This window comes from Lates calcarifer, linkage group LG15 (genome assembly GCF_001640805.2).
Source record: "Lates calcarifer isolate ASB-BC8 linkage group LG15, TLL_Latcal_v3, whole genome shotgun sequence".
In the NCBI taxonomy this organism is placed as follows: Eukaryota; Metazoa; Chordata; class Actinopteri; family Centropomidae; genus Lates; species Lates calcarifer.
Genome location: NC_066847.1, coordinates 2,668,293 through 2,684,777, shown reverse-complemented (window position 1 = coordinate 2,684,777; position 16,485 = coordinate 2,668,293). Strand labels below are relative to the sequence as shown.

At 40.8% G+C, this 16,485-nt stretch overlaps 1 protein-coding gene across 1 annotated transcript; it reads left to right on the top strand.

Annotated features, from left to right (window-relative positions):
* Positions 1-201: 201 nt before the first annotated feature.
* On the top strand, positions 202-16,387 carry lingo4b (leucine rich repeat and Ig domain containing 4b). The gene is given in 4 exon segments (XM_018676083.2): positions 202-757; positions 12,964-13,079; positions 13,191-13,442; positions 13,444-16,387. Coding segments are annotated over 2 exon segments (1,815 nt in total). The 5' UTR covers positions 202-757; positions 12,964-13,079; positions 13,191-13,202; the 3' UTR covers positions 15,019-16,387.
* The last annotated feature ends 98 nt before the right edge of the window (positions 16,388-16,485 follow it).

The following is a 16,485-nucleotide window of genomic DNA, read 5'->3' as shown; positions in this document are numbered from 1 at the left end:
TCAGTTATGACTCCCTGAAAGTTTTTATTTATCACTTATTTTTAATCTATTCTACTTTCAAAACTAGACTCCTATTAAAAGAAAGCATGTGTCCTCTTGCTGGAATGCACTTGATACATAAAGAGTAGGAATGTAATGGTAATTATGAGAAGTGACCAGAATAATGGGAATCATATTTTTTCAAATATCTATGGTGGAAATGAAGCGCTGGGGACAAAAGCAACAACTTATTTCACATTTTGTCGTGACTGTAATAGTCCCACCCTTCGTTACACTACTCGTTACATGGGGATTTAAGGCATTATGCGGCCGTGACACATGGCGCGGATCCAGCCTTTAAATCTGTGGGACTTTTGTTCCAGCTGAGCGGAGGGATGGAGATGCGGAGGGCGCAGCATCAGCAGCACCGCGGTCAGAGCGCAGCAGCTTCTCCACAGCATCACCACGGCACAACAAGACCGACACAGACACAGTCGACCTAAATTAATTTAGTAGCGCAATTATCCCAAAAACTCCCCTGGGTGTTCGGCAGTCGGAAAAAGGAAATTAATGAAGAAGGAGGGCGAAGTAAATTGCGCGACTCCGATGTGACAGATGTTGGAAAAGTCTGGTTGAATATAGACGAGGAAGAGGAAGAGGAGGAGGAGGCAAAGTGTCCTGAACAGAGATGAACATGTTTTTCTGTTGGAGACAGACGATGAGTGTTAGAGATGTGGAAGATTTGTTGCGATGGTTCCTTCACTGAACGCTTCAGCTGGTGAGTTTTCTCTGGAAATCACAATGTAGGAGACTTTTTCCTAAAAATCTCAAACTACTTTTTAGTTTTTCTGCAGTTTTACTGTGGTTGAACCTGAAAGCTGCTCTGATATCCTGGAACCATTTCTATAAGAGGCGACACTATATTTATTAATAGCATGAACAGAGTTTAGGGTTAGGTCTTAATCTGATGTTTCTTGCTCGCAGTGTGACATTGTGCTCAATATACTATACCGTAATAATGATCCTCACACGTTCCAGCTGTGCCACTGTGTTCTTTTGTCGTATTTGCGCAGCTTTTCAACTTTTGCTTTATGATTATTTTTGTATATTATCCTGAATAGATTAAAGCATTTCTTCAGATCAGATCAGATTTAACGGTGACATTCATGGATCAAAACGTGAAACGAGTAGCGGTTTCTCTTGTGTCATATTTGAAGCAAAGTTTCCTGTTTCTTTGTTGGTGGCTGCTCTTGTTGTTTTTATTTATTTCATTTAGGACAATAAGGGTAAAGGCATGTTGTAACGTTTACATACTGGGACTTGTTTCTATTATTTGATGTGGTCACAGCCCAAACCAAGTCAAACCATAATAAAAAGTGTAAAACAGTTATAACATTAGTAACTTGTACAATGCTAGGTTTAAATACTGACCTATATTAATACTTTTATGCGCCATGTTTTTATTAAATCTTTTGAAACAAGAGAGAGAAGGAAAATGTGCCATTGCTACTTTACTATTCAGCCTAGTTGCTTTGTTGTTTGTGTAAAATTGTCACTCTGTTGTTGTTGTTTTTTGTGGAGTTACAGTCTGTCCATGTGAACAGTAATCCTCAGGATCGTTTGTTCCATAAACCTAAAAAGGGCTGCAGCAGACTGTGTTTTAACTGCGTTTCAGCAGGATTACAGACAGCAGTAACTGCAGCCTCATTTCCCTCTGGGACAGCATGTGGCTGTGTGTGTTTTCAAATCAAGATGCTTCACTCTGACAGTAATTCTGATCAAACCTTTGTTTGTCACCCAAAAACTGTATTGTTTCCAAACTTGGCTCCTCACGTTGACTCACCTGCGGCCTGATATAAGCCAGGATCAGCATTTCAGTAAGGGCACAGGGGTGAACTCAGACCAGGAGCAAACTCCTCGTCCTCTCCTCCTGTCATAATGAGGACACACATCACGTCGGTTACAATGTGGTTCAGGAGGAGTAGATCACCATCAAGGGAGAACCAAGGATTTGACGCTTGGGATTCTGCCAAATGGGCAATTTAATCAGAGGGCATTTTATGCACAGGAAGTATGTCAGTCTCCTTGTTAGGGAATGATTTATCTGGACTGTTATATTGGGCAGCTGCTTCAGACCTCAATTGATTTCAGCCTCAGGCAAAGAAGTGTATGACAAATCTTTAACTGGTTTCATTGCTTCTCCTGAATGACCTCAGTGATGTAAGCACCAAGGCTTTTAGGTGTGTTTTGAGTTTTGAGTATTACAGTGTGTTTTGGGGGGTTTATCAGTACATTGATCAACATTGTTCTGGGAGATGCTTTTCTGATATCCTATTGGAGTGCTTTTAGGCTCAAGATGTAGCTTTAATTCAGGACTCTGAAAGCAGATAGGTGAAATGATTTGGAGTATCACAGGAAACGCTTCGGGTCACGGTTTCACAGAAAAGCTGTCTTGGTTGAATCCAGAGGATCCAAAAGGTTTTGTAAATGTCCTACTGATCAGACTCAGAGATCAATATTTCAGTTTCACACAGCTGCAATATGAGTTTATTTATTTTTAGAAGCTTTCAGTCACATCCCATGGTCTTCCTCAGGGGACAGAGGTGCTAAGTTGTAAGGAAACTTCAGTGGCTGTGGATGAAAGCTTCACAAACACAAAGTGGAATTTGTGACAGGAATTTTTAAAAAAATTATACAGTTATTTCCAAGGTCAAGCTCAACATTTATTTGTATCTAGGGAGCTCTTTTGTTTTCCTACATCTCTTCACTTTTAACTGACTGGAAAATATTCGGTGATGTCCTCACCTCTAGAGGAAACAGTAAGTTCAACTCTGTCCTTGAGGAGCAGAAAACAGGAAAAAATGGGGAGTGGGAATATGAAATCCTGCGTAAATTCAGCCTCAGCCCATTTATACCTTTTGAAGATGGAAATATGTTTAAAAGCAATAATGTGCTGAGTTCTTCCACCATTTAAGAGCTGTGGTGAATACTTTTGAAAACATATTTGTTTCAAATCACCAAAAATATCCACCAGTGACTTCAGCTTGAAAACAATGCTTTAAAATATCAACGAATGTGCTACTTGCACACTCATTGTCCCATTAGAGGAACTGAGAAAATTGGGCAACAGAGTATTTCACTGCAGCTTTGACTTTGTTCCAACTGCAGCTCCTTAATACCAGGCTTAGCCAAAGATGTTTAGGAGCTGTCTGAGAGAAGGTGTATCTGAGCCTGGAACAATTCATTTGCACATCCACCCACCACATTTTCAGCCATGAGATTAACATCATAGTTAGGTTCAGTACTTCTCTTGTTTTCACAAAAGATAAATCTCTCGGTTTTCCCTCAGTTCTATGTTCTGCTGTTTGTCTTTTCATCAGAGTCTCATCTAAACCTGCTTCTTTTTTTTTGGAGGGATTGCACATGAAAACATGTATCCACAGGGAATCTGTGGTGCGCAGCACTTTTGAACCCACCATGCGCACAAGCACTATTCAGGCCACTCAGTCATTTGAAGTCCCTTTGTAGTTGAATAGAAGGATCAGATGGTCACTGCCACTGGAGTGATGTAGTCAGGGCATAAATGAAGAGTTGTATGCTACTGGCCCAGGGCTTGTGTCAGCAGCAGCCTGGTGTTGTCTGACCCTGAAAAGAGCATCGTCATATTACAGGGTTTCTTTCATGCAGCATGTTTTCTGTCATGTGGTGTTTCTTTACCAATATGTGTGTGCCCATGTGGCTTTTATTAAATTCTGGTGTGTGTTGTGAGTGTGTGGGCTTCCTGTCTGACATGCATTTTATCTCTACTTTTTTTCACTACCTACACAGCCAGTGCAAACAAAATTAAGTAGGGTTCCTAATTCCATCTGGTCTCTTTTTCCAGTAGCTTCAGCTATGGAAGGTATGTGTATCTGACAAACTGTCCAAAAATATTTGAAGAACAACAAAATAAACCAAAAACACCACAGATCATGACAGGCAGGTCACAGCCTGGCAAGAGTTACAAAGAAACACGCAGCAGGCAAGATGCTGGAACGCACAGAGGAGCTGATAAATAGTGGGAAGGTTGCTGGTAGACTCACTGGGGCTAAATGAGGGAATGATGGGCAGGTGTGGCAGGGAGCAGCAGGGCCAGGTGACAATCATTGTGACAATTAACTCCACTTGTCCCAGTATGTGGAGATGTGAAAGAGGGCAGGGTTCGAATTTCTCTTGCAAGCTCTTTTTTGTCATTCTTCACACAGTCACTTCATCACTTTTTGTGTGTACAACTTTGTAACACCATGGATGCCTTTGAGGATGGATATTAAACTACTACTACTATACTAAAATCAATCTTTTTCCTTATTTGTATGATTCACTGCATCAAGACTACAAACCAAATTGAGGTTTCGTGACGCAGCCAGGGGGAGTGTAGACATTTGGAATAAAGAAAAAAAAAATGGAAAAAAGACACAATCTTTATTCCATTTCCATGTGTCTATTTTCTATACCCATCTAGCCAAGGTCATGGGGACTGGAGCCTTGTCAGGGTACTCCCAGGAGTACAGGGATCCAGTTATAAATTAACGTCACAGTTATGAAACAAGGTGGTGTAGAGGGAATAAGGAGAAGCAGTCAAAGCCCACACTTGGCTGGTTAAGGAGCTTGTACTTGTTCTCCTGCCTGGTGGGGGACGTCATCATGTCAACCTCAGGGTGTAAATGTCCCAAAAGAGGTTTTTGCCTTTTTACTTTTACTTCTAGATATTTTTAAGTTGCTCATGTGGTCACAGGACAAATTACAAATGTTAATATTAAAATTTAATTGTTGTAACTTAGGTCTGTTTTAAAGTAGGACAACACAGATGAGTGTATAAAGCCAGGAGTGCATCTGTTCCTCTTCTATCTGTTCTGTCTCCATGGTTTTCTGTGGGAAGTGATAACAGTGTAGCACGAGTTACTATCACTGTGACTGAAAAGATAATAAAACACCTTTGGAAGTCATGTTTGGTCAAAGACATTTGAACAGCACTGGAGAGATCAGAGGCTGTGGCGAATTGAGTCCGTGACCTGCCAGTTACGGGAAGCCTTGATCCAAACTCCTCCCACACACACGGAGCACAGAGTTGATTGTATAGTAATGTTTCTTGGCCTTTGCGCCACTGTGGCTCGCTCAGGCTCAGATGGAAACCAGGTGGGATGGTGGAGTGGCCCAGTCAGATTAGCATGCAGGCCTTTAAGTGTGCCAACGAGGAAAAGCTCCTCCTCCACACTAGTGACAGGAGATTATAGAGTTGATCGCTTTCCTGTAAAACAGAAAACAAAAAAATTACAATAGTAATTTCTTTTCTTTTGTCCTCAAGAGGTCGGCTTACCCAATCTCCTCTTAAACTGCAGATTTGAAACATAATTTTTTAGGTTTTGTCAGAAAACTAAAAGTTGTTTGACACATGGGATTAAAATGTGAGGTTCTTGGACAAAGCAGCAAAACACAATAACTGTATCCCTTTGTCTCCTCACTGCTTTTCCCTACTTTTCCTCCTCATTGATTTTTTAACATCCCTTTTCTTGATCTAACTTTTTAATTTGTAATTTCCGATTGCTCAGTGCTTTTGTATTTCGTACTTCTTCTGAGAGCACGTCTTAGCTACTTCTATATCTTCAATAGACTGAGAGACTTTCAGTTTTGGTCAAAGAGTCCTACAACAGAGACCATGAGGAGTGTTTTTGTGTTTTTGTATCTGTCTACAACCAGTGAAACACCAACAGTCTGCTGTCCCAGATTTTAGAAGGAGCTGATTGCAGTTGAAGCCTATAGTCAGTCTGTATGTTGCCCTGAATTAGTCTGATCGGTGTTTGACACATGACCTGTTCCAGGTTAAGAACCGTCTGTCTCCCATCAGTCAACACCTCTTAAATGCGTGTCCTCCCATCATCCCTCTGATGTACATTGATGGATCCAACGCATCAGTTCTGTTAGCTGAGACGACCTAATTTGTCACATCACATAGGCACTGCACTGAGACTAATTCCCTTCCCTCATTTATTTGTGCTATTATTAATATTGCAGACAGAGCACTTTGCGTGACGTCGCACAGAGTCTTAACTCTCTCCTCGTCAGAATGAGGAATTACAGCGGAAGTGCTTTACCCAACTAGGAACAAGACCGATGTGAGGGGATCTGTCAGTGTGACCCACTTCCACCACACACTACATGGGTGTAAATACTCAAACACACCCACCCTTACTGCATCTGTCCCTTTCTCTCTGTCTATCACACTTACTTTTTCACTTCTTCAAACAATCGTGTTTTCATTTTATCCATGTTTTACGTTGCACTTCATGTAAATACATTTGAAGCAGCTGAGCTGAACAACAAGGAAAAGAAAGAGAGAAATACTGCTTAATAACAAGACAGTTTTATTCATACAGAACTTTCCTTACAGCTAAACCCAATGCAGGTGGCTTTAAAATGTGCACAGCAACAGGTAATGGCAACAGAAGTCAGGCTAAAAAAACACCCACACTCCAAAAGAAGCTGATAAATCTTGTATCTACCCCCACACACAAACCATAAACATAGATATCCAACAGGCACTGAAACAGAAATGTTTTCAGGTCACTTCTGAATGTAGACAGCATCGTGACAGATCTCATGTCATCAGGCACTTTGTTCTTGGGTATAAAAACTTTCCCATTTCAAAATAAGCAACAAAAAACAGCACAATCCGCAACATTCAGATGAAATAAATCTGTTTCAATGTGTGTAGGCACAGAGGCAAACAATTAATAGAATCCCATTTGTCACAGGCATAAGCTTGCAGCCACGTTGACATACACTTTTCTTTATCTCTGTTCCACATGCCAATTTCAAATATGCAGCCAGGCAAACACACTCTTCCTTGGTGACATTAGTATTCATGGGTCTGCATTTTCCCCACAGCCTTGTTAAAATAATTTTCAAATTAGAAATGGCTTGCTTGACCTCCACACAGTCTGTGAAATGTTTTGTAATGAGTGCAAAGATTATGTAATGTAGACATGAATTACGTGAAGATTACATTCCCCCACCACAAACTGGATTATGTGATAACAACAGGTGCTAAACTCTCACCTGTCTAGCATCACGTCATTCACTACATTTTATTGTTATCCTGGACAAATTAACTGGGCTAAACCATAGTATATCAGTTATTACTAAGACAAGGAAACATGAACAATATTTGATGAGACAAAACTGTTTTTCCACCTCGCTGTTCAGAGTTATTGAGTAGTCCAGAGGAGTTTGGTTTCGAAGCAGCGCCCCCTTGTGTTCACTGATAGTAATCAAATCTGAAACTAATAAACTATGTGCATCATACAAATTACACTGAATGAATAACAGGGTCTGTTTTAAATGTGAGATATGTTAAATTATTTATCTGACTCTGATGCAGTTTGTAAATGTAACTAAAAATTAGTATTCTTCTCAGAAAGAGGAAGCTACTTAGCCTAGCTTGTGAACGTTAGCACTACACATTACTTTTTGTTCATGTTGTTTCAGCACCTGCTGAGTCATTGGCAGCTTCTATACACAGTTTGTCCTGCAGTATAGGAAGGAGGAGGTCTGTCTATAGTGTTAACTGACCTCTTTCCATGTGTCCAGACCTGGTGTTGTGATAAGTTTTGATTCGAGCTTCAGTTGTTATTGTCCACCATGACGTTTCATTATTAATCTACTTTTGGTTTCTGTCACAGGGTCCTCCTGTACAGGGAAAAGTTTTACATTTTGTTTATTTAACACAGATGTGCCTCCCAACATGAACTTGTTTACAAGTCCTTTCCCAAACAAACCCAAAGGGGAAAGACCAGGGGACTTTTGTTTTTCAGCTATGCAGCCGACAGCTGTTCTGCCAACAAACCTTTTAATATTTGCTGGCTTGCATGCAGGAGGTCTCAGGGGCCGTCTCACTGCAGCAGGTGCCAGAAGGCCATAAAAAAAGAAAAAAGAAACACTCACACACCAACTCCACCACCACCATACATTCAAACACATTTTTAACAACTCAAACACACACACACACACATAACACACAAAGACCCAAGCTCATGCTCTGTGATCCTCACGCTGTTGTTCTGTTCCAGCCACTTTAATTGGGGATTTGAGCCAGGCTCTTGTCTTTCTCACTGTGACGAGCTAAAAATAGCTTTTTGACAAGTGTCAGAAAACCCAGCCGGGCTCCGACTGTGCATTCTCTGTCAGATGGGCTGCTTCACACAGGGATTCATGCTCAGGGCATTCAAACTCAGAAGAAAAAAATCTGTCATCCTGTGGCCCATGTGAAATTATGCTCCTGTTTCATGCACCTGTTGCAAAGCAAGTCTTCATCTCAATAAATGTTCACTCTCTGTCGCAGTTTTTCACATTTCGCTGCAGGTCCCCAAGTAACAAGCAGAGATTGAGTGTTGAGAAATGGCAGATAAGGTAAAACTTTAAAAAGCCCAGTTCCCTCTCAAAGCTAATGAAGCCATAATACAGGTAAGAATAAGAGTTAAAGATAATTGAGAATCATTGCCTTTTCTTGGTTTCTGGCTGTGTTACAGCAAGATAATGATATGAGCCACTGTTCACTGTAGCACTTTGTTGAATATGATCCTGAGCAGAAATGCTCGCGTTGGCAGTTTTGTGAATGAGATGAGCACTAAAATATTTCATCAGAGATTTTGCTGAGCCTCATAATCAGCAAACCAACAGCACACAGGTGGATAAAAACACTTTGGTGACCATCCTCCACACCAAAACACCATGATGATGTGGTGTGATGCCCAGTGAAATCATGTCTTTGAATGTTTTTTTAATTTCACTTGTGGTTTGATAAACACAATCTGCTCATAATCATAGCCATCAAAGAAACATAAAGCAACTGTGCAGAGCCAAGTAAAGACTAAATCTGCAGCTGTGTTCAGTCACTGAAGAAAGTCCTAATTTTAACACAGGGTGCAAACTGTCCACAGATTGATGTAAGGCGATAAGGGCCTGAGCTGAGAGACTTGATGAGTTTTGTCTGATGACAGAGTGGAGAGGGCAAACTGAGCACAGTAAGGGAAGTTGAATTATTTCAAAGAATTAAACGACTGTGGGACTTTGCCCAAAAGACTGCTGCAACTCTGCCAGAGGATTGTCTGAGGAGAGGTTACATTGGATTGGATTTGATATTGTTTGCATTTTGGCATCGTGAGGGTTTGTTAGGTAAGAGCCAGCACACACTTGGCTTCAGGAGAGTGGATGGTTTTGAGTTATGCAAAAAGGTTTTTGCAGGGACATCAAATGGCAACTTCTTATTGGTGAATCAGGCTCTACACAGGTATCTGGCCAGACTTTGACTTACGTAAGCAAATCCAAGCAGCAACCAGATGGTGAGACTTACCTCAGTAACCAAACAGCATCATTACTGAACTGAACTAACCAGAAAAGATCAATGGACTTCTGAGAAATGATGATTTCAAAAAGAAGGAAGTAGTGTTTGGTAGATATTACGGTAACTGTAACAACCACCACTATATTTACACATGGCCAACAAAACAACATCATTATTAAACTGAATTAGGAAATAATAATAAAAAATGTCAAAGAAATGATGAGCAGGAGTGTGAAATCAATGTGACTGAGTGTGGTTAACAATACAAATTACAGACTGGTCTAATTTCTATTAAATTATGGAATTTCCAGCTCATAATTTCCATTGTTATAAAATATTTGTAAACATGAGAAATGTCTCAAAGTGGAAACAACACTGTAACATACATAGAAAAACAGGGAATTTCCTTGCAAGTTAATTCATAAGAACATTATAGTCATAAAAACAGATACTTCCTCATTTGACACGAAGCGGATTTTGTATTATTTTCCTGAAGACCTCGGCACTGTAAGTCACTGTTGTCTGCTCTAATTTGAAATGGCATCATTAATAGAAAGGACAAGCGGCCGTGCGTAATCGAAAATAGTTAGTGTAATTAACACTGTAACACGACACTCATGTGACTGCGCTCCATGCAGGGTGAGAAATACATGTCCAAATTACAAATGCATCTATTCCCTCACTTTCTAATTTGACGGACTGGGTCAGGCCTGGCTGTGACTTCAGGGTCATGACCTTTGGGCTGGACTGTAGCTTTATGATGTGTGCGGAGTCGCAAAGGAGGAGCGATCCTGATCCCTGATTGGCTGGAAGGGATCTGCAACTGACAGCCCACCCGCCTGAGATATCACACACCTGCCAGTCTCTGTCTCTCACAAGTTGGCTCGGTGGGTGGGGCAACACATTTAAATTGTTGGTCCCTCCCATGTTTTTGAAACAGACAGGACACTAAGGAGACTGATATGGGTTTCTTGAATGCTAAAAAGCCAATATTTGTTGCTGGTCATCAACTTGTTTACATTTGATCATTTTTATCCAAGGAGGAGAGAGGTTAAAAAAGTGTCTGAAAGAGCAGTAAGACCACAGGACGGTATAACTCTTACAAGATCCCAGATAAATACATTGTTGTTTTTATAAATCATGACGTTCTTTAAGGCACCATCACTTCATCATGTAAGAAGTCAATATTTAAAGGCCAAATACACTACATCATCCCTTTAACTCAAGAATTAACTTACAAAAATGACTTAAAAGATGAATAAATGAAAGTTGTACCTTAATATAGGTTTTTTTTTTAAAATTGTTTTGGTATAGCTGTGATCAAGAAAAAACTCTCCCTGATAACTTGTACTTGGCTGAAGTCAAACATTTAATAACCAGGTTTAGTATCGGTGTCTGTGTGGTGTGTCTGCACTCCGATGCCGTATATCGGTCTAACACAAGTCCTGGGAGTCTAAGAAGTGTTGGGTTGTGAGTCAGCGCAGCCAGCCAGTATAAGAGCTGTTTGCATGAGGAGCAGGGATGAGACAAAGACTGTGCAGCTCTGGGACTGTCGACAACTCTGCCACTCAGGCAAGGCTGCAGTGAGGGCGAGTCCACACTCTTGAAGCTGTCTGATGGTGGGGAGTGAGAATCTGCAGCTGCTGTGGGTTAGTCTCAGTCCGGCATTTGGTATTTTTAAGAATTTGGATTGTCTTTGGTGTATATTTGAAGTACATATAAAATATCTGCTTGTTTTGAAAGGAAACTTTGCTCTAAAGTGCTGTTTATGTTTTGGGGTTTTAGTTTTCTGTGCACTGTGCACATTGGGCATGGTGCAATGTTTAGAATTAGAGCTGATTTTTTTATGGTCAGTTACCTCTGTTGCATGTACTAAAGCAGCTCTCAGCAGTGCTTGTTGGAGAGGAAATACATAATTTATATTATGTACTTTCCTGGCACCTGTTTATTTAACAGGCAACACCAGACACTGGCACAATAATGTAATTATGTAATATTTCACAACGCAAAAGTGGGCCTTTTTTTGGACTCAAAAAATATGTTTTGATCTCTCTCTTGATTTGGCTTTAAGCATATTTTTCTACTTGAGATGCATAAGTATTGACTTGTTTTGACAGCTCTATGTTTTTATGTTTTGTAACTGTATTTTTAAAAAATCTCTGTTACTCAAAGTCATTGTATTATTTGAGTATTTCACTTCGAAACACTATACATCTGGAATATTGCTACTGTGGACAGTATTTTAAGAGCTGGCTAGTCCTCACTTCAGATGAGTCATTTCCTAACTCTTATCAGTAATTCAGAATAATGCTCTGAATTTATGTCAGTAATTAGAGCAGAGTAGTCATCATTTTGTATAATGAACATTAGTTTCTCACTTTAGAACCAAGGTCTTATGTTAAAAAGTCTATGTTATCTATTAACATATGCATTCTTTTGGAATTTTCGGAAACAGAATCTTGCATAAATTCAACTGATCTTATAGAGTTATTTCTCTAGGGTCAATATTCTAAATTATTCTCATGTAATGGACATTATAGAATATTTTTTTAATCATAATAATTTCTATATACAATAATTTTCTCCAAATCACAAATTTTACTTAGAGGTCTTTACAATCTGTTCAGCATACAACAAGCCTTTCCTTGCTTTTAAATGTTGTACTTCATTGCTTATTTGGTATTTAAACTTTTATTCAGACTCAAAGCCTGTTGCTGGCTCTGACTCCAGTTGGCGTGCCTAAATCCAGATGCCTGGCCCAAGGGGCAAAGCTCTCATCCCACTGAGACCTCATCTGCAGCGCCGCACATGACGCTAGATGCACTAATACTTTTTTTTTTTTTTTTTTTTTTTGTAGGGCAGATCATATGTGGACACTTCTGTGGGTGTTAAGTGCTGTTAATGGTACTTTTCCAGTCTTTGGGAGGATAAAATGTCCTGAGTAAAAAGTGTGATGTATTCTTTGATAATCAGTTAAGTAGGGATTTTGTTGTCTGCGGCACAGAGATGTAGGCCGGTCTTATCTGCTGCGACATCTGCTTCACACTGAACAGACTCTACTATCCAAAATGTGCACTTTTTGTTGTATTCTCACTCACATCAGAAAAAAACACCAAGGGAGAACCAAAATGAATATGGGACACAAAAAAGTCAAAATTGTGTCAGCATGTTGATTATCAGAGACAAAAAGCAAACTCAAACGCTCTGGTCACTATTCTCCATAAGACCAGCTGATACTAATTTTTGTAATTTTAAGACAGGGCAGGACAGTCTGTTCAGAAAGTTATGCCTGTGTTGATTTTGAATTCATCTGGTTTTCTGTTTGGAGCACCAAACCGATAAGATAGACAAGGTTAATAGTTTTCTTATATCAAGCACGTGGACCTAACACTACAGTGATAGACTAATGGCACATGTCCACTCTCACAGTGGTATTTGGGATAGATGTAAACTGAAGTCAACCAATTGTTTATGTAGTCTCAGAAGTGTTTTTGGATGCTGTCTTTTGTTTGCGAGTTAAATTGAACTTTGCCCTTCAAGTCACCATTTAAGGCCATTGTTTGATTTTGTTAAGACTTGTTTTTCTGTCTCTCTGCTCTCTCCAGGCCACTCTAAAGGGCATGTTACTGACAGGACCACATTTCTGCAGAGGACTTAACTTAAGTCTGACTCCAACGTGATTGCCACTGGTTATGAAAATCTGCGTACCCAGACTGAAACGGTATGTCTTGACACAACAACTTCTAGTACAGTTATAAATATAGTAAATGAATCTATTTATTTACATTGACATATCTGTATTATTAGAATTTGTGTCTTTGTCTCTTTACAGGCAGGGGGTAAGATGTTCGTGGAGTCAGTCGTGCGATGGGGGGCGTGGAGCATCCTGCTACAGTTTGGACTGGGTGTATCTGCAGGAGGCTGTCCTCCACGCTGTGTATGTCGACCTGAGTCTAAAGAAGTGATCTGCTCTGGCAAACATTTCAACTCAGTGCCAGAGAGCTTTTCCAGTGATGCCAGGCGTTTGGATTTATCCCACAATAAGATTAAAACTGTGGGGCGCCGCCAGTTCTCTGGCCTTCCTGCAACTTCAAGAGTTGGACCTCAGTGATAATATAATCTCCATGATTGAGGTGGAGGCTTTCCAGGGCCTACAGAATCTCAGGACGCTTCGGATTAAGAATAACCGACTCAAGATCATCCCAGTTGGGGTGTTCTCTGGCTTGTCCAGCCTACGCTTTCTGGATTTGAGCCAGAATGAGATTCTGGTCTTTCTGGACTACACCTTCAAAGAAATGGTGAACTTGCAAACACTGGAAGCTGGGGAGAATGACTTAGTGTTCATCTCGCAGCGGGCTTTCTTTGGTTTGCAGAATCTGCAGAAGCTCAATTTAGATCGCAGTAATCTGACCTCCATTCCAACTGAGGCATTGTCCCAGCTCCAGAGCCTGACACATCTTCAAATGCTGCGCCTCACCATTTCTACACTTCCCAACAACGCTTTCCGACGCCTCCACCGTCTGTGCAGCCTCACGATTGAAAACTGGCCTGCACTGGACACTATGGCTAGCAACAGCCTGATTGGTCTCAATTTGACCTCGCTTGTCATCAGCAAATGCAATCTAAGTGCTGTTCCTTACTCAGCACTTCGTCACCTGGTCTATCTGCGCTTCCTGGACCTGTCCTACAACCCCATTACTGTTATCCAAGGTAATCTGTTAGGGGACCTCTTGAGACTCCAGGAGTTACACCTAGCAGGGGGGAGTCTGCTACGAATAGAGCCGGGGGCCTTTAGGGGACTGGCCTACTTTCACACGCTTAATGTGACATCCAATCAGCTCACCACTTTGGAGGAGAGCGTCTTCCACTCTGTGGGGAACCTTCAGGTGCTGCGGTTGGATGGGAATCCCCTAGCATGTGACTGCCGCCTTCTCTGGGTGGTCCGACGCAGACTACGCTTGAACTTTGATGGACATCAGCCCACTTGTTCCTCTCCTGATGCAGTGAGACAGCGTGAATTCAGAGACTTCTCAGAAAAGGAGCCCCCTAGGCTGTTCACCTGCCGCCCTGCTCGCATCATGGACCGCAGGCCGCAGGAGGCAAGAGTAGAGGAGGGCACCACAGTTCTCTTCTCCTGTAAGGCTGACGGAGATCCATTCCCATCTATCACTTGGATCTCATCCCACAAGAATGTGGTTTCTCCAACAGGAAGAATAAGAGTTCTGCCCAATGGTACTCTAGAAGTGCGTTTTGCCCAAGTTCAGGACAGTGGCACATATCAGTGCCTGGCAGGTAATGCTGCTGGCAATGATAGCCTGACTGTTGGTCTCTACGTGAAGGGCCTCCCTCGTAACCGAACCATCCCTTTATTCTCAGAAGATGGCTGGGTGGAGCCATCAAATCCCCAAGCGGCCAACTCCTCAGCTCAAATGGCCAAGCCATACCCATTTGATGCAAAGACCCTGATCATTGCCACCACCATGGGCTTCCTGTCTTTCCTCAGCTCAGTGGCCATCTGTTTTGTCTTCATGTTCTTCTGGAGCCAGAGCAAAGGGCAGATCAAGCACACAGCAACTATTGATTTTGTTCCTCGGTCTTCAATGGGTGGAGGAGGAGGGGATGGGGGTGATGGTGGCAGGTTTACCATGAAACTTATTTAAAGCCAAGGAAGATGTGAAAGGGGTCTCAATATTGACTGTGACTTCTTCCCATTGGGACACTCAAGGACAGAGACCTCTATTCAAAGTTGTCTTTTAGAAGGCAAATCAGAGCCAGTTTGTTGGACTTGCACTAATCCTCTTCTAATTTAAGAGCTGAAAGTTACATCTCAGCACCCACTTGGCTGTGTTATCTAACTAATGAATATCTCATGATCCTGGAATAGAAAGATGTTAACAGACTGTAGGCAGAGCTGTCTTGTGGTAGCTGTGCATTTGCTTTCAACAACTTGTACTTTGAATAAGCAAATGACCACTTACCCAGCACTGGTCTAACTTTTTATGTAGCATGTAATTAAGAAATAGTTCTACTTTTCACAGATTACACAGAGAGATTTTGAGTTTGACACATTTGTCTGACGTTTCTGCATTGTCAAAACATATCAGGTGCTTGTTTAATCGTCCGTATTGTAAAAATGTGCTCAGCTTTATGTCTTCACTTGCCAATACAAGCCGAGTGAACATTTGACCTTTTGACCCTTGGGTTGCTATTTTTGCTCACCAACAGAAGATCATGTCAAAGACTGTCAATTCAGCACTGGCTGTAAGACTTTAACATGTGAATATGTGACTATAAAGCTTTTGATACTTGCAATAAATATATGGAATAGACTAGCCAAATCATTTCTAATTCTCAACGTTATGGTTAAATTTTGAACATTTTGGAGCTTGCAGTATGTTTCACAAATGCTGCACTGGGGACATGCTTTCTGTTATGGGTACAGCTTACTTTAAACAACCATTTAACAGAGGACAGATGGCATACCATAATGTACATAGGAATGTATCCTTTCCCAATTCATACTTAAATCAAGTTTGTCAGGTCCAAATTGGATCACTGTTTTTCTTTTGTACTTTATATGTAATTACATTAGATGACTCTTTGTTCCATTGATTTCTCCTTTTTTTTATTGAAGAAAACTTTTTCTTTTTTTTTACCCACATAAAACACAAATATGTGCCTCAGTAACATTCTCACCATTGACAGAGAGAATGCTCACCTGATCACCGTTATCTTGTAAATATTTAGGTCAAGGGCGTTTGTGTGCGCTGGGTTTATTCTTTCATTTTATCTAGTTGTGGGGATTAGTGTCACTCAAATACGCCGCTCTTGTTGTGTATAAACGTAACTGTGTAGATGCACAATGCACAAAGTAATGCTTTATTATGCCAGGAAAAGAGGATGTAAAAGATGAACACACACACACACACACACAAACACAGCTTTGACAAGTTTGTTTCTAATTTGCCGTCTTGATCATAAATGACTGTTTTTTCACTTTATGTTATTAAATACACATATTTGAACCTGCCTTGTGTGTACTCAATGCCTTGAATTGTTTCGTGTAAAATATTTTGGAATGTCATCAAATGGGGACAAAAAAGCCAAATCCAATCATCTTAAAACCA